Source organism: Mirounga angustirostris, unplaced genomic scaffold (assembly GCF_029215605.1).
Source record: "Mirounga angustirostris isolate CCGP_5_RB_7025 unplaced genomic scaffold, mMirAng1.0.hap1 SCAF_5, whole genome shotgun sequence".
NCBI classification, from domain to species: domain Eukaryota; kingdom Metazoa; phylum Chordata; class Mammalia; order Carnivora; family Phocidae; genus Mirounga; species Mirounga angustirostris.
The window spans coordinates 125,829,095-125,852,210 of record NW_026991713.1 but is presented as its reverse complement, the minus strand read 5'-3'; the positions used below and the strand labels follow the sequence as shown (position 1 = coordinate 125,852,210).

At 36.9% G+C, this 23,116-nt stretch overlaps 1 protein-coding gene across 2 annotated transcripts; it reads left to right on the top strand.

The window, feature by feature from the left end:
- Positions 1 to 22,696, top strand: SUV39H2 (SUV39H2 histone lysine methyltransferase). 2 transcript variants are annotated; one of them, XM_045874378.3, is made up of 6 exons: positions 1 to 209; positions 2,824 to 2,969; positions 15,297 to 15,968; positions 17,974 to 18,120; positions 19,496 to 19,625; positions 20,399 to 22,696. In XM_045874378.3, the coding sequence occupies exons 1-6, from the start codon at positions 179 to 181 to the stop codon at positions 20,503 to 20,505; spliced, it is 1,233 nt and encodes a 410-aa protein (XP_045730334.1). In that variant the 5' UTR covers positions 1 to 178; the 3' UTR covers positions 20,506 to 22,696. The 2 variants fall into 2 exon arrangements, with proteins under 2 accessions (XP_045730334.1, XP_064448101.1); XM_064592031.1 differs by lacking the exon at positions 2,824 to 2,969 and having other exon boundaries at positions 3 to 209.
- The last annotated feature ends 420 nt before the right edge of the window (positions 22,697 to 23,116 follow it).

Sequence of the window (23,116 nt, the reverse complement as noted above, 5' to 3'; positions counted from 1 at the left end):
GCGCATGCGCGCTCGCCGCTGCGGCCGGGGTCGGCCTCCGGTGACGTCAGGACGCGTCGCGGGTTCCAGCCCCGAGCCCGGGGCCCCCCGACTCCCGCGCAGGTCGGGCGGGGGCGGGGCGTCAGGCCAGCTGAGCTATCCCGTCAGACCGCGCCAGTTTGAATGAAAGCTCCTCAAGATGGCGGCGGCTGGGGCCGAGGCGCGAGGAGGTGAGGGCTGGAGAGCGGCACCCCTCACTGTCCCCCGTTCTCCAGGCAAACTCCCGAGGCCCGGGAAGCGGGGCCGGGATCCGTGGGCCCGCCAGAGCGCGACGCGGCGAAACGCCGCCTTCCGCTCTGCTGACACCTTGGCCCCCAAAGGCGCCCCGCGGGCTTCACCCTTCCCCCGGTCCCTGACCCTTCTCACGGCGCGGCCCGCTCGCTCCCCGCAGTCTCTTCCTGCACCCCGCTTCCGCGGGGCCCGGTCCGCGCGCCCTGCCCCGAGGTCGGCTGTCTCTCGCTCCGCGGAGGTCCTGCGGACTCCGTGGCCCGGCCCCCGCTGCCCGTTGGGCCGGAGGCCCCTCCCCGCCTGGTCGCCGTGTGGAGGTATTCGGGCGGCCGCCGCGGCTCCTGGTAATCCCCGGGGGCGGTGCTCGAGGGCCTTGGGCACGCGTGTGGTTTACTTCTTTGTGGTGGTTTGGGCGGGACGTTTTGTGTTCGGGCTGGCTTTTTAACTGGGAAGCGGGAAGTACCCGGTGGTGTAAATGTGACCTCAATATCAGAGGAAAAAAGAAATTGGGGCTGAAGGATGAGCGCTAAGGGTACATTCCCCGTCGGAGACTATCCCAGTAAGTGGGTGTTTGAAGACGTAGCCTCTGCCTTAGGGTAATTTTTATACCCACCGGGAACCTGCGTGTTATTTATGTGGACGCCAGAGAATTAGATCCTAGCGTGTGTGTGTTTGTGTGTGCGCCTGCCTGTCTCGCGCACCCTCTGAAAGACTGGAATTTTCAAGGCATTCTAGAATTTAAAGGTGTTTGCTAGCGCTACTGTCCACCTAGATTATGAACTCATTATCCCCAGACTTTTCTTCCACTAGGGGTTAGTGTGAACCCAGTTTAAGGTTTTTGTAGTGGTAATAAATGTTTAATCTTGCAAATGAATTATCTTCTACATTATCATAGATAATCGGAATTGTTAACCAGGGTTTGCGGTTTTTTATGTTCCAGGTTTTTTTTTTTTCCTCAAAAATAGCATTTCCGTCGAGGGTTGTCTTGAACCTCAAGTTAAGCTAGATAAAAATGGTAGGGACAACAGACATACACATCTTGGGTGATATCCAAGAGGAACCTCCTTTGCACGTGATCAGCATGGTGAGGTTAACTTTACACAAAACATCCCGAAGTTTTTTAAATGGAAGACATTTAAGTGGTCATTTCTGTTATACCACTCTCCTGCACCCAAACCACCACTCCACAGTAAGCAGTCTCTCCCCCAAATATTTTTTTGGAGAAAATACCTTTCGTTTTCTTGGTCTAGAATTACGAATCTTTTGTAGGAAGCAGGGTGGTGGAAATCGTGCTTCGGGGTTTCTGACGATGAAGCCCCAGTGTGAGTTGGGGAGGGTGAGGGAAGGATATAGTTAAGAGCTGCTGTGTGTTCTCTCTTCCTTGGAAATTACCTCAAAACAAAAAGGTTATCACAACTACCTTGGAGAGCTACCGAGTAAAGCTTGGGTTTACTGATAGATTTTGTTTGGTTAATTCCACTTTACTCCCACCCTCACACTTTTTCAGTGAATCTGAAATCTGGAAAGATGAAAACATGACTAAAGTCATGTAGCTGGGTAGCGTAGCAAAGGGTGGGGCAGAGGACCCTTGATTCTCTGGAGTGCTTACCATAACGCTAGCCATAAAACCAAGTTTATTATATATTTCTAAACATCAGTTTGTGTTAACATATTTTATATGCCATGTGGTAGCATACTATGTACACAAAATTGAGAGTAAAATCTTTAGCACATTTAGTTACTGGCTTCTGTAAGGTTGATTATGAGTGTGTCTGATTTTTTTAAGCTTGGTATGGATTATGTAAATTGAGTACTCTGTTTTGTAAATCTTGGCTTTAAAACAATGCAGGAAATGAGAATTATGAAAATAAATTCTCCATTATTTGTAATAATTCTTGGGCTTATTTACCTTGATAATAATACAGCATAGGCAAAATAATAAATGGACTTAAAATTTCATGCAGCATTCCAGAATGGGAAAAGTAGGGCATGTGATTGCTGTATGACTATGTTACTTTTAGAACTATATTTCAATAAGATTTCATTTCTTATTGTCCAACTAAGAGAAAGGGAGAAAGTTGTGTTTAATAACTTGTAAGGCTGTTTTAAAATATATTTAAGATATTTTTAATAACAATAAGTTTGTCTTGGGATCTACATTTTATTAAAACTGATTATATTCTTTATATTCTATATAGAATATAATGGAAAAGGTAAAAACATTATCTCTGTTGCCGTTTGCATCTATATGTAATTTTAAGAAAGCTTACAGACATGAAACTTATTGTTCAGGTGGCTTAGTAGAAATTAATTTACATTAGTTAAGCATAGTAGGATAGAGATCCATGAAAAAAATCCAAGACCAGTTTACCAAAATAGTTCTTTAATGCTTAACTTTTTCTTGAAGACATATAAATGGTTTCTTGTCATATGAATTTTCAGTCCTGTAAAATTTGCCAGTTGAAGGGTGGGGATATAGAGGTCTTAAGTTTTTCCTTTTTTTGTTTTAATTGAGTAGCTACTTCATTAGTAAAGAATTCTATTTTCTTATTGTAGCTTGGTGTGTGCCTTGCCTAGTTTCACTTGATACTCTTCAGGAATTATGTAGAAAAGAAAAACTCACATGTAAATCGATTGGAATCACCAAAAGGAATCTAAACAATTATGAGGTGGAATACTTGTGTGACTACAAGGTAGTAAAGGTAAGGCAAATATCTAGCCCCTTAAAAGAGACCTTATCAAGACTTCAATTCAGTATTTCATATTTCTGTAACATAAAAAGAACCTTAAAAGTAAGCAAAAGCTCTTCTTAATGTTAAAAATTCTACGTCATAATAAATTTATATGTCCTATCATCTATATTGCCAAATAACATTGAGAGGATTTTGAAGCATTAAATGTTCTTGCATTAGAATATTTTAAGGTACTTATATCATTCTACATCCAACTCTTGATTATCTCCGTGTGGATTACCAGAGCAAATGTTTTATCTCATATTGGCTTCTCCTGACATTCATTTTGTTCCTGAATCATATTTCCCCACTATCACCTGAAATAAACCTAGAAATTCAAACCCAATTTTAGTGCTATTGAACCTCCTCAGGAAGCATCACCATTTGTATGTCCTGTATCATGTCAAACTCCAGATATTAGTGAGGTTCTGTGGTGTAATAGAATGGCCTGGAGTTTAGAGTCATTTCTGATCTTCGATTGGTACTTTGTGGCTTTATCAAAGTCATTTCATTTCTCTGGGCCTCACCTGAATTCCTGTTTCTCTTTAAAATGACAGGTTTGTTTTCCTAAGAACCTTCCTCAATCTAAACCTTATGATATATTTTTGAGTAATTCATCTTTCTGTAGTCTGCTCCCTCTCCAAGAACTCTTTTTTGGTCATTTATTTGTCAGTTCTTCCAGACAAATAAATTAGGAATCCTTCTCCTTCGTCTTCCATATTGATTCAGTCATTAAATCCAGTTCTTCCTTTGAAACATCCATCATCTTTTCATATAACTACCTTCCCCACTCAATGGGATTTTATGATCAAGCATTTCACCTACACTCTTCAGCAACCTTCAACCCCAAAACAGCCAAGTCACCTGCCATCTTATTGTATAAACTGTGGCCTGACCAGTCTAGCCAAGGATATCCTATAATCACACGTACTGATACCATTAAAGCTTATTTCTAATCTCATTCTACTCGGTTCTGCATAAGGTTTTTATCTGTTGCTTTCTTTTCCCTTTCTTGTCAGCAGTTTTTCTAATTTTTATTACTTTTCTCGACTTCTTACTCTATCCTTCACCTTCATATTCAGCCACAGACACTGAAGTGTATTTACTTCCCTGTCTTCCACTTCCGTGAAATATAGGACCCTTCAAGTGTGAACTCTGAACTTGACACCAGTTATCTGTATCTTTGCTGTCACTGTTTTCCTTTTCCTGTCCATCCCTGTTAGGACTTTGCTTAATCCATGATGCTTGCTTTTTTTTTCTTTTTCTTTCTTTCTTTTTTTTTTTTTTTTTTGTTCTTAAGCTCTCTTTTTCCACTGACTTCTCTCAGTCAATAAAACCTATTCAGGTCTTCCCCAATCTTTCTTCAACCTTGCCTCCCCACTCAAGCATTCCTGTCCTCTACTTCATTTCCCATTAACTTTTTAAAACAGCTTTGTCAAGATGTAATTCACATACCATACAATTCACTAATTTAAAGTGTACAACTCAGCATTTAGCATGCTCGCAGAGTTATTCTAAAGTTGACTGTGGTGATGGTTGCACATTTTCATTACGCCAAAAAGAAATTCGGCACCACTCCCCAAACCTCCCCAATCTTCTTCCCCCACTAGCCCTAGCCAACCAGTAATCTACTTTCTGTCTCTGTAGATTGCCTGTTTGGACAATTCATATAAATAGAACCTTACAATATGTATGTGGTTCTTTTTGATTGGTTTCTTTCACTTAGCATGGTGTTTTCAAGGTTTGTCCATGTTGTAGCATGTATTCATTCTTTTTTATTGCCAGCTCTTCCATTATAGGGATATAGCATATACAATTTATTCCTCACTTGGACATTTGGGTTGTTTCTGTTTGGGGGCTATTATAAAAAATGCTGTTATGAACATTCATGTAGAGGTTTTTGTATGGACATGTTTTCATTTCTCTTGGATATATACCTAAGAGTTGAATTACTGGGTCATACAATTTCTCTGTGTTTAACTATTTGAGGAACTGCCAAACTTTTCCAAAGGGACATTCTCACTAGCAGTGTTATGAGTGTTTCAATTTCTATACCTCCTTACTAACACATATTATTATCTGACTCTTTGATTATAGCTGTCCTAGTGGGCATGGAGTAGTACCTCCTTGTGGTTTTCATTTGCATTTCTCTGATGGCTAATGATACCGAGCATCTTTTTTTGTGCTTTTTAGCCACTTGTGTATCTTTGGAGAACTGCCCATTCTGAGCCTTTGCCCATTTTTTTAAATTGGGTTTTTTTTTAAATTATTGAGTTGTAATAGTTCTTTATATATGCTAGATAGTCCCTCATGAGATATACAGTTTGTAAAAATCTTCTCTTGGGGATTGTCTCATCACTTCTCATTAACTTTTTAACCCACTTTATTCTGATTTATGCCCCTATCAGTGACCTCCTAATTCCAAATATGAGGACCTCAAATCTTACTCTCCTTCTTAGCAATGTCTGACACTGTTCGCCTCTCTCTCTTCTTTGAAATTCTATTGTCCAAGGAGAGACTGCCTACGCTCATACTCCATCTCTACCATCTATTAGTTGAGTGACTTTTAGCAAATTAGCCTCTCTGTCTTTCCGTTTCTTCACTTACAAAGTGAGGATAGTTATAGTACCTATCTTAGGGTTATGATTAGCATTAAATGAGTTGATATAGATAAATGCTTAGAACAGAGACTGACCTGTGATGTTGATATTGTAGAAGTGTTTTCTGTCATTGTTATTCACCTCTATCTCCCCTCCTTTTCCCACCTTTTTCTTAGTACTCTTTCTGAATCTCCATTGTCTCTTGCCTGTCCTTCCAATGAAATGTAAATAACCTTCACAGCTCTGTCCTTGGCCCACTTCTTACCTTGAAGTGACTCTGTAGATAACCTCTTTCCCAGTGGTTTCTACTTCTGTCTGTTTGACTCATGACTGCCAAATCTTTGTGAGGCATTGACCTCTTTATGGACTTCATTTCAAACTGGACACTGTACAGGTTCCCAAATTCAACATATTCAAAACGGCACCTGTTTTCCTCCTTCATATCTGCATCCTGATCTAGGAGTGTTCCCTATCTAATTTAAGAAAACCATAATACCTCCAGTTACCTAAACTTTTAAGTTCAGACATTTTTAATTCTTCCTTTCTACCTACCATCTAATAGGTCATCAGATTATATTATCTCTGTCTCTCCATTTGTGTTTTCATGTTCATTCTTGCTGGACTTGAACAGTTAGTTATGTAGGGGTCTGTGCCTACATTGAAGAAACTACCATTATTCTTATATAGGATTCTGAATGTTGTAGTTAGGTTTAGATAGCTTTTGCTCTTTGGTTTCCCTTTCACCCTTCTTATCAATCCTTTCGGTTTCTTGTTTTGGAATAAGCACCCTTACTTGCGCACTTAGGTCCCTTCTAAGAGGGACCACTTATATCCCTCTTTTCTTCTTGTTTCTAGCACAAATTACTTAATCTGTGAGCCAGTATTATTTCCACATACCTCTACCCTTTTTCTCTCTCCCTTCTCATGTTCAGGGCACGTGAAAGACCATATGACCGTGTCCTTTTTTTGTGTGTACCCCTCCATTTAGCTCGTAAGAGACACTTTCAATACCATATTCCTCAAAGCCATTACACATGTTTCTAAAACACAGTTCTGGTTGTGTTAGGGCCTCGCTTTAAACCTTTTAATGGCTTGTCTACCAATCTAAGCTGAGACCTTTTGTAGTGAGGTTCTTTATTATCTGACCACCAACTACCTTTCCAGCTTCATCTCCTGTGACATATCCTACTTTTTATACACACGGAAATACATATAAATTCTTTCATTTAGCTAAGATTTAATGAGCACCTACTATGAGCTGGGCAGTGTTCTAAGCATTGGGGATATAGCTTATATTCTAGTTCCTTGAACACATTATGGACCCTTGTGCCCTTTTGCTATTCTCATCCAGTTCCCTCACTGGAATACTGTTGTTTCCCTTCTCTCCTTGACAGAATTCTCTTTGGCCTGGAAAGTTCAGCTGAAAGGTTACCACTTATTTTTGAGCTTTCTCCCCTCCCCCATGTCCGTAAAATTAGCTGCTTTATAGTCAGGACTTAATAAGCACTGTTCGTAATATTCTAGAACTTGACACATTTTATAGCTTCGTTTCATACCTTCTCTGCTAAATTGTCAATCATTTAGGGCCAGGACTAGGTCTTACTGTAGTCTCTAGTACATAATGGGTATTTAGTTAGTACTTAAGAATTGAATTGGCTTTTGCATCAGTGATTTCTCCATCCCTCACAATCACCAGTACACTAGATATTCTTAGCTTCAGACTTAGATTAAAGCAGCCATCTATTGACTAATAGCTCCTATATCATCTTTCTATAGTCTCAGTAAACATTTGAGTTTCTTTTGTGTGTCAGGTACTGCATTAGGCTCTGGTAAAAATAAAGATTAATCAGAAACTGTCTCTCACCTTAAGGAACTCACAGCCTGGTAGAAAGATGGATAAGTAAACCATCCATTACAATATAGTATAATAAATACAGTGGCAGACTTCATTACGTATCTGTGGGAGGGATACCAGGGCCAGGTCACAGGCCTAAGGCCTAAAAAAGACAGGTACACTATAACTCATGGTTTTAGTACAGAGGAAGGAGTGCTAGAATATGGGAGTTGGAAAGGATGAGAGATGAGTGAAGGAACTTTCACAGCATTCTACAGCAATGGGGGATCACTTGAAAGGTTTTTAAAAAGAGTGATACAATCAGATATTTAGTTCAGAGAATTTTCTGTCTGCAGTAAGGAAAGTGGATTGGCGGGGAGGGGAATGACACACAATTTAAACATTCTGAAAGGCTGTTGCGGTGATCTGGGCAAGAAATTATAGTGCTGAAGCGAAAGGAGATAAAAAGAAATAGGTAGTTTTTTTGTTTTTGTTTTTTTTTAATTATCATGGTTATAAAATGTACAAGTCTATGGTTTAGTGGTCGGGATTGGGTAGGAATCCAGCAGTGAGGGATCTACATCTATGAAAACGTGTTTCTGACTTGTAGTGGCGTAGATAAGACTGCTTACCAAGACCCAGCAATTTAGGAGGATTAGGATAGAAGGACCAGGTTGGATTTGGAGAAGAAGGTTGAGAACATTTAAGTGTACAATGACTGGTAGGTAGTTGAAAATGTGTCTCAAAGTCAAGAGTGAGAACTGGAAAACAGATTTTGAATTGGGAAAAAGATAGCAATTGAAGCTCTGGGAATGGATATGATTACCCATTAATTAACTCAACAGATATTTATTGCCATCTGCCATGTCATATGCTAGACACTGGGGATCGCAGCAATTAATGACACAGAGGTATGGTTTCTGATACATGGAGTTATCTTTTAGTGAGGGTGGAAAACCTTAAATATAATTGTACAACATACTTACAGTTGAGGTAAGTGCTAATGTAACAGAAGGTTGTAACTTCTGGAGAAACTAGGCAGCTGTTCGTGAGAAATGGTGTTTAAACTCAGCCCTAAAGGATGGAAAGAGAAGTAGGGAAGGGTCTTGAGGCAGAAGAGAGCCTGACTTCAAGGAATAGAAAGTGTGAGTGGAACATAGTCAGCAAGAGGGATTGAAAGGAGGCTAGAAGGATGGGGAGGACCCAGGAAGTACAGCTCCCTACAATTCAAGAAAAGAATTTGGACTTTATCTTAAGTGCAGTAGGGAAACATTAACTAGTTTTGAGCAGGGGAGTGACATGATGAGATGGATGTGTTGAAGATGGTGTTCTGGCTGTTGGACCATGAATGGTTTGAAAATGGTTAGAGGCTATTGCAATATCAAGCAAAGAAAATGTGAGAAGAGAGCAAGGACTGATGAGTAGTATGGTGGGTGAGGTGGGGGTTCTCATGGGAAAAACTATCAAAGCAACTGAGACAAACTGGCAAGAAAGGTAGGAAGAAAACTGGAAGAATGAGTCATGAAGCCTGAGGGAGAAATAATGTTAGCACAATAGGGAAGAGGCCAGTGGGGTCAAGAAGAACCATGAGGGACCCATTGCATTGAGCAATGGAAGGGTCATTGATGCTCTTAGAGCAGTGTTTGTGCATGGATAGAAGAAGCCGAAATAGAATGAATAAAAGAATAAATTAGAGGTGAAGGACGCCTGGGTGGCTCAGTCGGTTAAGTGTTTGCCTTTGGCTCAGGTCATGATCCCAGGGTCTTGGGATCAAGTCCCACATTGGGCTCCTTGCTCAGTGGGGAGCCTGCTTCTCCCTCTGCCTGCCAGTCCCCCTGTTTGTGTGCGTGCTCTATCTCTGACAAATAAAATCTTTAAAATAAATAAATAAATCAGAGGTGAGAAAGTAGAGTCAAGTAGTATTGACAATGCTTTGAAAAAGTCTAGCTTTGAAGAAAAGGAGAAAGGGTTATGTAGGTTTTAAAGGTGTTTATAATTTTATATTTTTATTTAAAAATCTGTATAGGTAATATATGCATGTGATTTTAGAAATCGAATGTTCTAAAAGTTGAAGGTTCTTACACTGAAAAGAAATCTTCCACCCCTGTGACCTTGAGTCTCCTGTCTCAACTTTTAGTAATTTATCCTATTTTTTGAAATTCCTTGTATATTCCAGCATTTATATCTCAAAGGAGGTTTAGTTTAATTTTATTTTTAAAAAATGAGGGAGGCTTAAAAAGCTAAAAATAAAAAAGTGAGGGAGGTTTAAATGCTGGTGAGAACAAGTAGAGGAGAAACTGAAGAGATGGGAGAGGTGGGATGATTGATGGAGGAAGTACATCTCTTGTATCAGCATCCACCTTTTCTCTAGTTACATGTCCATGGAAGGGTGGAATTAAGGGAGCTTCTGTTTTCTCTCTGCATTAGGAACAGAGGTCTAGGGCTACTGAAAATAAGGTAGTGGGAGAGTGACCTTGAACAAAGTGGAAGAGTTCTGAAATAGCCAGTTTGGGAAATGGAATGAATGCTCACTGGAGGAATGACAGGGCTCTTACTGTTGTGAATTCATGTCAGGGTCCACTTGAACAAATTGTGGTAGTGTCAGTGCTGTATGGTTTTCCTGCAACATGTTCCTGCCATGTTCACCTTTCATACAGAAACATTTCAGACAAAACTGTGAATACTCTTTATTAACATACTTAGCTCATCATTGAAGAACCAGAACCCCTATGCACATTGGTAAGGCTTCTCCCTTAATAAGCAAATATTAAGAGAGAAATATTACCAAAGCTTTGACTGCATAAAGTATCCAGGTAGTTCTTTGTCTCTAGAACCACCACTTACTGAATGACACATACTGGCAGAATTGTCCACCTCTAACATAGATTAATATTACTGAAAGACTGAGTGCACTCAGAGTGGTTTAAGAACTGGAATAACATAAAAGTCATTTGACTAAAATCCATATTTAAGACATCAAGAAAAGAGAACTCCAAGAAAGGACTTTTCCAGGGTCATGTCGCTCAGTTGTGTCAGTCTTGGACCACTAGCCCCGGTCTCAGAATTGCTACTTGGTCAGTTACTGTCCTGAAAATCCAGTGACTTTCCATGGAACACTAGTGTTTTCCTAATTAGATTCAGGCTGTTCTACCACTAATACTGAATATGATGATTTCAAAACTTTCAGGGAAGATTAGCTAATGGGAAGATAGTTTTTGTTTTTTGTTTTCCCATATATATGTATATATATTTTAAGTTTTTGTGCTTGCTACCACTTACTGGCTATAGACAGCAGATGACAGAACAAATATTGAAAAAACATGAATTACTATCTACATTAAATTTAACAGCTTGTATTTCTTTTAAAGATTCATGTAGTTACTCTTGTGATTTTTTTATATTACACATATGTTGGTAGGCATATTTTTTGTTTTGCATTCAGAAACAGTCAAAGCCTAGGATATAGTAGGCAATTGTGCTTGGTTTTGGGGCTATGAAGAACAAGATTTCATCCCTCTTGGTCTCTGGTTAAGTTTAGAAATGGGAACACGAGGGGATTGGCAGTGATCAGTTCTCCTTGGGCAAGAGAGTCAGGAAAGACTTCACGGGGTAGGTGACATTTGAGCTGACTTCTAAAGATGAGTAGGTTTTCCACACGTAAAAAATGAGACCAAAATAAGTTCGTTATGGAAATGTAAGAGGCCACTGTAATTAGAACTTTGTAAACAAAGGAGAAAGGGGTGAAAAGGCCTGGCATGTTTAAGTACTAGCAGCCGCAGTTCAGTATGGCTAGAGGGTGGTGTGTGAATGGGGCCATGTTGGAAGACTGTGTTAGAGAGGCATCAGGGACCCAATCAAGAATGATCTTTGTTATAATAGGAAGTTTGAACTTCATTCTTTAGGCAGTGGGGGAGCCGTTAAAATTTTTAAGCAAGAAAGTAACAGAATGACTGGTACTATGGATTTCTTATTTTTATAAGAAAACTTCACTTTAGTAAAGGAATTTCAGCCAGAGGCAGGGAAACCAGTTAGGAGACTAATGCAGTAATCCCAGCAAGAATTGAAGGCCTGAAGTAACTAGAGCTATGGTAATAAAGGTGGACAGGAACAAGTATCTGAAGAAACTTGATGATGGATTGAGAAGAAGAATCTAGATTGAGCTCCTGGTTTGCGACTCGTGTGACGGGGTAGATGATGGGTAAGATTACCCTTGATGGGGAAAGGAGAAAAAAAAACCATTTAGGAAGAACAGTGGTGAGTTCCATGGAGATAGATGGATATAAGAACCTGTTGGACACCCAGTAGGCTATTGGATATATGGGGGTGCCAATAAAATTTTGGAAGTCATCAGCATATAATTAACACCACTGGAGTGATGAGGTTGCCCAGAGAGCATTTAGAGCAAGAATTCTTAACCTCTGGAATCCAGATATTCTCCATTATCCAAAAGAGTACATATGTGACTTTTGTTAGGGGAAGGTCCATAGCTTTCTCCAGATTCTCAAAAGCGATAAACCTTATTTGGTGTGGAAAGGGGCCAAGGACAGAGCCCCGAGTATCTGCATTAAGTGATGGGCAGGGATAGTAAGTAGTCTCAGCAAAGAAGGCAGTAAAGGAATAATAGTGAAGAGAGAAATGTGATGTCAAAGCCTAAGTCAAGTAACATGAGGACTGAAGAGTCATTGGCTTGGCAATTAGAAGACTGGTAAATTATTTCTAATAAACAAGATGGAATCAAATGTATTTGTATGTAATGAAGCTTCCCATAGAAACACTATGGCTTCTAAGAATTGTAAAAACCATTGGCCTATGAAAAAAGTTCAAATGCCTCCGTCGAGTGTTCAAGGCTAAAATTTGCTCTTGCCTTGCCGTTTAACCTCTCGCTTCAATATTCTGAACTTTAAAGCTAGCCAAATCCATCTCTTCACTGTTTTCTGGATACTTCATACAAATCTTAGCTCCAAGCTTTTGCTGGTGTTTTTCATCCTGCCTGCCCTGTTCCCTACCCAACAAATTCTATCAGTCTTTCACAGTTTGGTTTGTTCTGTTTTCTCTGTGCTCCTTTCTGACTATATTGATTTCCTTCTTTATATACTAGTGGTAATTATTGTCTTGTCTTGTCACTTAAAATTGTACCGCCTTGCATTGCTACTTACTGTACATATTATTGCCTTCTTTTCCCAGAGAGATTTTACCCCTCAAGACTAGCACTACCTTACATCTCATCACACCCCCTACACCCCCTAGTGGCTGAACTTTCATGTACTTATTTTAAATACTAAAATATTTGAATGAATTTAACCTAAGCCAAATATAGTGGGGGAAAATGTGTTTAAGACAAAATTCTTATAATGCATTCTAAATTATACAGGAGTGATTGATGGATCATTTTACAACTGTACTCCATTTCTATGGGTAATCAAGAGTTGACTGCATATCAGAATAAAATACTGATATATATGAGGCTTATGAACTTTTGGGCTTTTATTTGGAATTTCTAATGAATTGAATTAATTAAATTTGTTAGGCCAAACTAATTTTTCTGCGTAAAATTACCAATTTTTCAAAATGGAAATACCTTTTTTGGATTTAAAGTAAAATGCACTTACTAAAATAAATCTACAAAGTAGAAATAAAATATTACTAGTATTTCTATACTATTTTGCCAAAGGCACTCATGTTTTATAAACATCTTTACCATCTGTAAATTAAATAGGTACTGATGGTATTAACATACAAAACAGTCACTAACAATGCAGCTGGCTCATTACTAAACAATATGATATGTTACTTTGGAAGCTGACTTCAGAGGTTGGTGTTACTGGTTTTGCTGAATGATAATTTAGCTTAATCATCTGATTTGAAGCCAGTGTTTCTGTTTCTTCCATTATTTGCTGACAACTGTTGGCATAATCCAGGGTATGGTAGGAAAAACTGTAGCAGAAAAAAAAAAAGGGCCAGAGTTGCACTGCTTTATTCCAGAGTCAGAAAAATTAAAAACTTTCCTAGATAAGAAGTAGAATAGATATGTTAGATACTGCCACGTGGGTCACATTATTGTTGAGCAGGTATCTACTAACATAAATCCTAAATTGTAGTAGTTACCTGACAGGAGGGGGAAATCCATGTTACACTTAGTGAGCCAGTTTGACTAACACTTAAATATGTCTAACTAAGCTTTTCCTTTTTTTCCCTGAAATCACAGTATGTATTTTCAAGAAAGTACAGTTTTTTGCATATCCTCACACCTTAATTTAACCACATTTTTTAAACAGGTAAAGCATATTTTGACCATTTTCATAAAGAAGGAAAGTTAATTCACAAGCAGTGTTGCTTTTTGAGTAGAATATACTAAAACATTGAGACGAATCAGTGGGAAGAAAATAAACTTAATCACTGGCTGAGTGACTTGCTTCAGCAGAGCTGCCTCGAGGCTCCTTTTCCCCAGTTTGTGCCTCAGTAACATTTCCTAAACCTTCCAGGTTATATGGCATTAATCAATAATAAAACAAGTGTTATACATACCCTTTATAATAAAAACTGTTAAAAATTTCAGGAAAAAGCAAATGTATCCCAGTTAGATTTTTAATCCATATCTATGATTTAAAACAACTAAAAACTGTATAATATACAGTTTAATCATTTTCATATTTTAGAGTGTGGGTATATGTGAGTTATTCCAGAGGACAAAGAAAAAAATTGAAGGGCTTTAGAATTTTTTTTATTATACACACTTAACTACCTTTTTAAAGAGAAACTTAACATGGCATTGCCTGATTTTAAGGGAAGAGAACCTAGTCAAGTCACTGGGGTAGGAAGGCAAAATTCTAGGGACCATGGTGGCCACAACAGCAGTCTGAGGGATAAATCAAAATGTTTGGTGTTAGGTGGCTTGAGTGCCTGCTACCTAATCCATTCACAGGTGAGTCTAAATAAGGTAAGAATTCTCTGGAATCATGATGTCTGTCCAGTAGAAACAATATAAGCTACATATATAATTTTAAATTTTCTAGTAATCACATTAAACAAGTGAAATGAAACAGGTGAGACTGCTTTCAAGAATATATTGGGAGCACCTGGCTGGCTCAGTCGGTAGAGTGTGTGACTCTTGATCTCGGGCTTGTGAGTTTGAGCCCCACGTTGGGCATAGAGAGGACTTTAAACAAATCTTTAAAAAGTAATAATACATTTAATCCAATAAAAGCAAAATATTTCAGTATGTAATCAATATTTTTCAAATGTTAAAAAATATTTTACTTTTTTGTGTGTTTAGTGTTTGTAATTCAGCACATCTCAATTTGGACTAGTCACATTTCAGGTGCTTGATAAGCTACATGCTGCTAGGAATGACTGTATTGGACATAGTGTCTCTGGAACATCTAAGGGATGTGTGCCCATGATATTGAGAAATAGAACTTGCCTTATATCCAGTGTAAAATATTAAAATTACCTGCCTTAGAGGACACCTACATCTGTGCTGGCCAAGTGAAGCACTAACGTAGGTCATAAATTGTTAGTTTTGAGACTACCTGTTTCCATGATCAAGATAAATACGAAATACGACTTTGTTTAATAATTACTGCTTGGTAAGATATTCATGAATTTCAGTACTCTTATATTCACGTGCAATTCTTTTACTGTGCTCAAACATACTATGCCACAACTAAATTCTGTACCTAATTTATGTAATATAAAGAAAAAAGTTTTATGTTTTGTATTGCATCCACTAGAAACCTCTGACTCAATATATTCTGAACTTTATTAAGAAGAATGATAATGGCTACCTTACTCTTTAAGATATTAAATTATTTTAAGTAATTAGGACTGTCATAATCTGATTTCAATTTTCTTTTATATTTTAAGGATATGGAGTATTATCTTGTAAAATGGAAAGGATGGCCAGATTCTACAAATACTTGGGAACCTTTGCAAAATCTCAAGTGCCCGTTACTACTTCAACAGTTCTCTAATGACAAGCATAATTATTTATCTCAGGTAAACAAAGGCAAAGCAATATCTCTAAAAGACAATAACAAAGCTTTGAAACCTGCCGTTGCCGAATATATTGTAAAGAAGGCCAAACAAAGGGTAGCTCTGCAGAGATGGCAAGATGAACTCAACAGAAGAAAGAATCATAAAGGAATGATTTTTGTTGAAAATACTGTTGACTTAGAGGGCCCACCTTCAGACTTCTACTACATTAATGAATACAAACCAGCTCCTGGAATCAGCTTAGTCAATGAAGCTACCTTTGGTTGTTCATGTACAGACTGCTTCTTTGAGAAATGTTGTCCTGCTGAAGCTGGAGTTCTTTTGGCTTATAATAAAAACCAGCAAATTAAAATCCCACCTGGTACCCCCATTTATGAATGCAACTCAAGGTGTCAATGTGGACCCGATTGTCCCAATAGGATTGTACAAAAAGGCACCCAGTATTCTCTTTGCATCTTTCGAACTAGCAATGGCTGTGGCTGGGGTGTAAAAACCCTTGTGAAGATTAAAAGAATGAGTTTTGTCATGGAATATGTTGGAGAGGTATGTTCAACTTTAACAATGGGTGTGGAAGGTTTATGCTTTTTTTACATCAGTAACAAATATTGGTACATTTTTATATTACCATTTGCAAGTGAGAGAAGGATTCACTGGCATAGTTAGAAATACAAACTTGTATATGAACAAAAATATATCTATAATGACAAACAAAATAGTCCTCTTTCAGAAACACCCATTCATAGTCATTGAAACTGGCATTTGTAAAATATGGCGACTGTTTTTTACATAAAAGCCCTAAGAAGAAAATCAGATCTAAACACCTGCTGACTTTGAAAACTTTTAGATTATAATTCATCGGCTTGACTAAACATGGTTAAGTGTAGTTGGCAAAACTCAGTATCGTATCAACATGAGAGATACTGTAAGGTAGAAAAATGCTTTCTTAGGAAGTGTTGTAAAATAACCTTAAAAGCATTTATTGAATCCACCAGAAAATCCAAATTCTTTGTAGCTCAGCTGGAGACTATTCTCTAAATTACCAGACTGAGCAAATTTATTTTTATATGTATAATGTAAATATACAAAAAATAGTATTTGCATGTACCACATACTATTCTAAGCACCTGACATTTTAACTCCTTAATACTCTCAATAACTCTGAGTTAGTAGTGTTGTCTCCATTATTATAGATGAGGAAACAGGCACAGAGAAGTTCAGCAACCTGCACAAGGTCACATTGTAGTGAAGAGGAGCCAGGATTCAAAACCAAGGCTCCAAGATGAGTGCACTTTGCCGCTGCACTACACTTCCTCAAACTGAGTGAAGGACTAAGCTGTGACTAGAAAATACAAGTGTGACTGCATATCTCAGGTTGTCACATCTGACATTTTAAAGGTTATGTGGAACTAAGTCATGTATAATTATCTGTATTCATCTAGAATTCTGAGATTAAATTGGAACCCTACTTCGATCCTTCAATTTTTAGACAATGGCAGATTATTGTAAATCACTGTTCAGGATACCAGATCTTGTATAATCAAATTCCTCTCTGTTTTGGCTTACTGAATGCCGTAGTTAAATCTGGTTGACACCATGAATCAGTTTAGACATTTTTGGTTTCCTAAACTGAGCATCTGGTAAAGCTGTGTTCTTAGAACAGAACTGTAGATGATGGTTTTGAGCTACAGAATTTCATGAAAACAAGAGTGTCATCAAAACAAATATTCACACAAACTACTCTAGAAGAGCTGGCTGGAAAGATGTGGAAAACTAAGGGCAGAAATGGCTGCAAAAGAATCAAGGCTGTTTAAGACAGGAATTAGGACAACCCACAGTTAACAAATTGAGACAGTACTACTTTCATTCCAATTTATTCAGATGTTCAAAAAGCTACCCAATTATAGCTTTCTGTAGGACATAACGGAATGTAAGGACTAAATTTACAAGATACTCATTTGCAACAATGTGTATGGAACTAGAGAATATTATGCCTACTCTATGAAACTAAACTTTCCATACAATTGACTGCAAATTTAGCATGCCGCCTTTCCTGTATTTGTAACAGATTTCCATTTGTAACTGCACAAATTACAGGAAAAATAAGCTTTTAGAGTATCTTTACTTTTTTTTTTAATTAACATATAATTTATTACTAGTTTCAGAGGTGCAGGTCTGTGATTCATCAGTCTTATATAATACCCAGTGCTCATTACATCACATGCCCTCCTTAATGCCCATCACCCAGTTACCTCATCCCTCTGCCCCTCTCCCCTTCAGCAACCCTGTTTGTTTCCTATGATTAAGAGTCTCTTATGGTTTGTCTCCCTCTCTGGTTTCACCTTGTTTTATTTTTTCCTCTCTTCCCCTATGATCCTCTGTTTTGTTTCTTAAATTCCACATATAGGTAAGGTCATATAATTGTCTTTCTCTGATTGACTTATTTCGCTTAGCATAATACTTTGTAGACATTAGTATGTTAATTTATGGATGAGTGTGTTTCTTCAGTTCAACAATAGCTATATAATATACTGTAGTTTTTTCTTTTTAGGTAATCACAAGTGAAGAAGCTGAAAGACGGGGGCAGTTATATGACAACAAGGGAATCACATATCTCTTTGATCTGGATTATGAATCTGATGAATTCACTGTGGATGCAGCCCGATATGGAAATGTCTCTCATTTTGTGAATCACAGTGTAAGTGATACTTAAATAGACAGGACTAATCAACTTAGCACTGTTTTTAATGATTTTCCATAGTTGAGAAATAATTATCTTTAAATTACTTACCCTTTTAATATTTCCAAAGTATAACACAAAGACCTCTTTGGTTAGGTTATGGTATTACTGCCGTATTAGGAAAATTCATTGAGGTGCCTACCAAATACCATGCATTTTGCAAGAGTTTTTATGTATGTTACTTTATTTAATCATCCCAAAACTTTGTAAGTTAGGTTTTGTGTTAATGTAGAGGACAAAGTTAGCGGAGGAATTAAGAGGTAGAAGGGTTAGGAATCACATGCAACTGTAGAAGTTAACATGTAACTTGTTAACATATTTATAAAATATAAGAATTTGTAGAGTAAGTATTTAGGGCTATTTTTCTAAGCCTAAGCCTAATTTTCTAATTTTTAATTCATGTTTGAAAAGAACTTAGAATACAGCTGGAACCCTGATTGTAGAATTTTATACTCTATAAACTATTTCTAAAAATAAGGGAGTTGAATAGTTACTGGGTACCTACTAAGTGCCAACAGATAAGGGTAAGTTATGTAACTGCCCATATAAGAAAGTAGGCCATGCTAAAGTTATGATGGATTTTATACCAAGAAACTAGTTTATGTTTGGTAGTGAAATGTCAGAAACCTTCTGACTCATTTGCTGTGAGTTTTATTTTTAGTTTTTTTCTTTTTAATTTTTAAAAAATTTTTTTTCTTAATGATAAATTTGAGATACTCTCAAAACAGATGTATTCTATACAAGGACAATTAAACACTTATTTTGATTTCTTAGGATGATTCACTAGATGTTTCTTCTTGCATTGTCCAGAATTTAATGTAGAATTCTCAAAATATTAAACAATTCCAAACAGAGGTTAAAGCAGTGAAACTCCATGCAGTATAAAATTTGAGTTGTATAATGCTGACTTGATTTTTTAAATAGTTATATTCTATTTCACGTTACTTACTTTTCTCTGTATCACGTTACTAACTGAAATGAACTACATACAGGTGAAATGATAATGTTATCTAGGGTTTGCATGACAAGTCCTCAGAAAAGTTAAAAGGTTGAGACTAGATGAAACAGAATTGGTAAAAATGTCAATAATTGTTAAAGCTGCAGGGTGAATATATGTGGATTTATTATTTTCGCTAGTGTTGTGTAGGTCTGAGATTTTCTATAAGTGAAAACAGTATTTTTTAATTTGCGTGCCTCAAAGACCACTAAACAATCAACAGTGTAATTTCTCATAGAACTTAAAAAATAATAGTCGAGAAATTATTTTATATGGAATGTAGAAGAGCCTGTTCATGTCATTTTTACTTAAATGGGTTCTAATGTTCCTTCTTAGTGTGACCCAAATCTTCAGGTGTTCAATGTTTTCATTGACAACCTTGACACCCGTCTTCCCCGAATAGCATTATTTTCCACAAGAACCATAAATGCTGGAGAAGAGCTCACCTTTGACTATCAAATGAAAGGTATGGTTTTCAAGTACAGTTTGATTGGTGTTCAGTTGTTTCAATATGAAGAATCAGAGTAGAAAAAGACCTGAACCAAAAGATCCGAACCAAGCAAATATTAAAGAAGAGAAAAAATGAGGCTATAAGAGTTTGTCATTTTACTCAAGGTCACAAAGCTAATCTGACAGAGGTAAAACTAGAATCCAGGTCTGCCTGACCTTGAGCTGAGTAATGCTCTTTTCTCTGTATCACGTTGCCACCTGCTTTTTTCATAATTTCCATTATGAAAGCTTATCATATACATCTTTTCTCAATATTACTTGTATTTTAAAATTGTAAGGCATACATTTCTGAATATTTACTAAGAGATTGAAAATACGACTTAAATCACAAGTGAACTTACTCCATTCCTACTTGGATTTGGCTTTTTTTTTTTTTTTTAATGGTACTTTTATTTGCTTTATTGTGACAATATTTTTTTTCTTTGTTTTTTCTAAGTATTAATTACAGGATGTTACTATTTGGCCTTGCTTTATGGCCCTTAAGTAATGTATGAAACTGAATGATTGTGTATCGGATTTTCCCAGTTAAGTTCCATCATTTCCGAAAGCTATTAAGTATGGGCTAATAGCATAAGCTTTTATCTCTTACTAGCCCACACAATCCTTTCAAGATAATTCATAATGATTTGTCTCTGAATATTTACATTTACTTAAAACTGATAGAAAATTTGAACTTCCTCCTGAATTGTCTTAATTCTTACTTCTGTATTTCTTTTTCTCTGTAATCAGGTTCTGGAGATATATCTTCAGATTCTGTTGACCACAGCCCAGCCAAAAAGAGGGTCAGAACTGTGTGCAAGTGTGGAGCTGTGACTTGCAGAGGTTACCTCAACTGAATTTTCAGGAAATAGAGCTGATGATTGTAGTTTTGTTTTTTTTCTAATGTTAACATTTCAAAAAAGTATTTGGGACTCTTTTCATATTATCAAGATTATATGCTATGTTAATTTACAGTTCATATTTCAAACTATTGGCCAAATGTATTACTGATGCTTCTGAAGAGAAGAACACCGGGTCACATAGACTAATTTGAAATACATATTTAGTAATTAGGTACCAAACATGAAAACTATTTACAGATGAGCATATACATACATAAAAAGTCTGTGTGAATAAAGAAATGCCTCCTTCAGTGTTTAAGCATTGAACTGATAGCGTAACAGTCACTAAGATCAAATATTCAACCTGCGTACACCTTGAATTTAGAGAAAGTTAATTCAGTTAGGGCAAATATATACAAGTGCTATTCTGTTATGTTGTCATTCCCATTATTACTCACTGTACTTGTATTTGAGACAGATGATACTATATACTATTTTCCTACTTTCATTAAAATATTGGGTCTTACTGATACATAAATTTAAGGTTTAAAATTAAATATAAAAAATTTACAGCTTAATTCATATTTTGAAGCAATCTTGACTGTTATGAGGCATGTATGTCTGAACCAGTAATTCTTAAAGACTTTTATTCCCTTAAAAGAATAGTTTCCAAAAAGTTCTACAATTCTAGAATGGCTGGCCATTATGCTGCTTCGAAAGGCTGGGGCAGTGGGACCACAAAAGGGTTTTTGGAGTGCTGGGCAGAGGGAAGGGAGCACTTGAAGGGCCCCTCTTAGTAACATGAATTAAGAGATCCATGTTGAGTTCCTCTGGTCTAAACATAAACAGCAAAACAAGCTATCCCTGAGTGCAGTTGCACCTAACAATAATGTTTCATACAATACATTAATATTACATTTCTGAATTTCAGGCAGTTTTAACATTTCCACCAAATTTAATTATTTTTCTATTTCCTGCAGGCTCTTAAAATAATCTATATTTTGAACTGATACTTATTTTTTATACATGAATTTTTTAAATGTGATAAAGCTAAACTTGGCTTGGCCAAAGTGTGTACCTGAATAATGAGAACTTTTTTTACTTAAACCATGAAGACTGAAATGGAATATATTCCTTGGTTTTTGTTTTCCTGCATAGTAAAACCTCAATCAGGAAAAAAACGTGTTTTCATCTCTGTCATTGTGGCATTTGTAATCATGGTGTCCAACATGAAGGTAAATGCAGCAAGTAAATCTGGCTTTCAGTATTACTAATTAAATTGTACCTAAGTTCATTGCCCCATTGCTTTAATGACCTAAAATAAGTTTGGGTAAAATTGAACTGACTTCAAGAATGCAGCACTTCAAATGTCTTCTTAATCTTTAACCTCTTTTTTGGGAGAAGCTACACTTTATTATGCATTATATTGCTACCACATGACTTTGCTCTTTCATAATACAGGGTAAATTCTTTACATGTTTGGAGTCTCAGTGTATTAACCAAAATCTGCAGAAGGTGTCAAGGAAAAATACATTTTTTGGTGCCATTTCTTATGTTTTCTTTATGACAGAATAGTCACATGGTGTCAGTGGTGAGAAAGCATCACAGATTTACAGGTGCTCCAATGGCCAAGCTTACTTTGAATTATAATTTTTACAGGTTTAAATATGTAATTTTAATATTCTTAAAAAGTCAGTGTTTTACTGTCCAGTTATTCTTGTCTACTTCTTGTGTTAAAAAAAAAAATGTGAAACAGGAGGGCAAAGGGAAAGTGGCTATTTTCAGTAAACTTGTTTAATTTTGTCCTTATTACTAGAAATTTAATGGGTCTTTGAGATTTTAATTACCTTTGTTATCCTTATTTTATTAAAAAGCTGGACTTAATCAGTAAAATAGGAACTCCGTACATGAAGCTGTTAAAAGCCTTTAAGTCAGCATTTAGCTGCTTTAGTTTCCCAAGTTATCAGAATTTGTTCTCTCAGTATAAATATAGCCAATATTCAAGGGTAATATTTAGATCGAGTTTAAACTGTAAATCCACTGTGCAAGTTGTATTAGTATCATTGTTTTCAGTACCTACATGAGGATCGTGATACACAGTTGGTAATCTCAGGGTCTTTTCCCCCTCTGTGCAAAATCTAAACTGCATTTTTCTTACAGTTCATTTTTCTTTAGCAAAATAAATTTAGTTTGGCATTTGATTTTCTATTTATCGTGGCTTAGCTTTGTTTCTGAATATTTTACGTCATTTCCAGTAAGGCTTACAAAAGGGTCAAAAAAACACCCATGCATTCTGGACTACTTGCTTCTGCGATTAACCGAAGGTTTTTATACCATTCCTTCAAAGAAGTTTATCATTGTCATGGTTGATCCATTTGAATATTAAAGTAGAATTTTACATAGCATAAAGTGAATATGGATGGATACTTGTAAAACGTCTTGAGCATTATTAGTCACCAGGTTACTTGAACACATTGTGCTAAATAAAAACTGCCTGGAACTGTAAGGGAATTTTAGATGGAAAGCTCCTATTCTTTGAGCAAGCTATTAGGCCCTTTCTATGTGCTCCTCATAAACCCATGAGGCTGGCACTCTCAATCCTATACTGGTTAGGTAACATTAATAC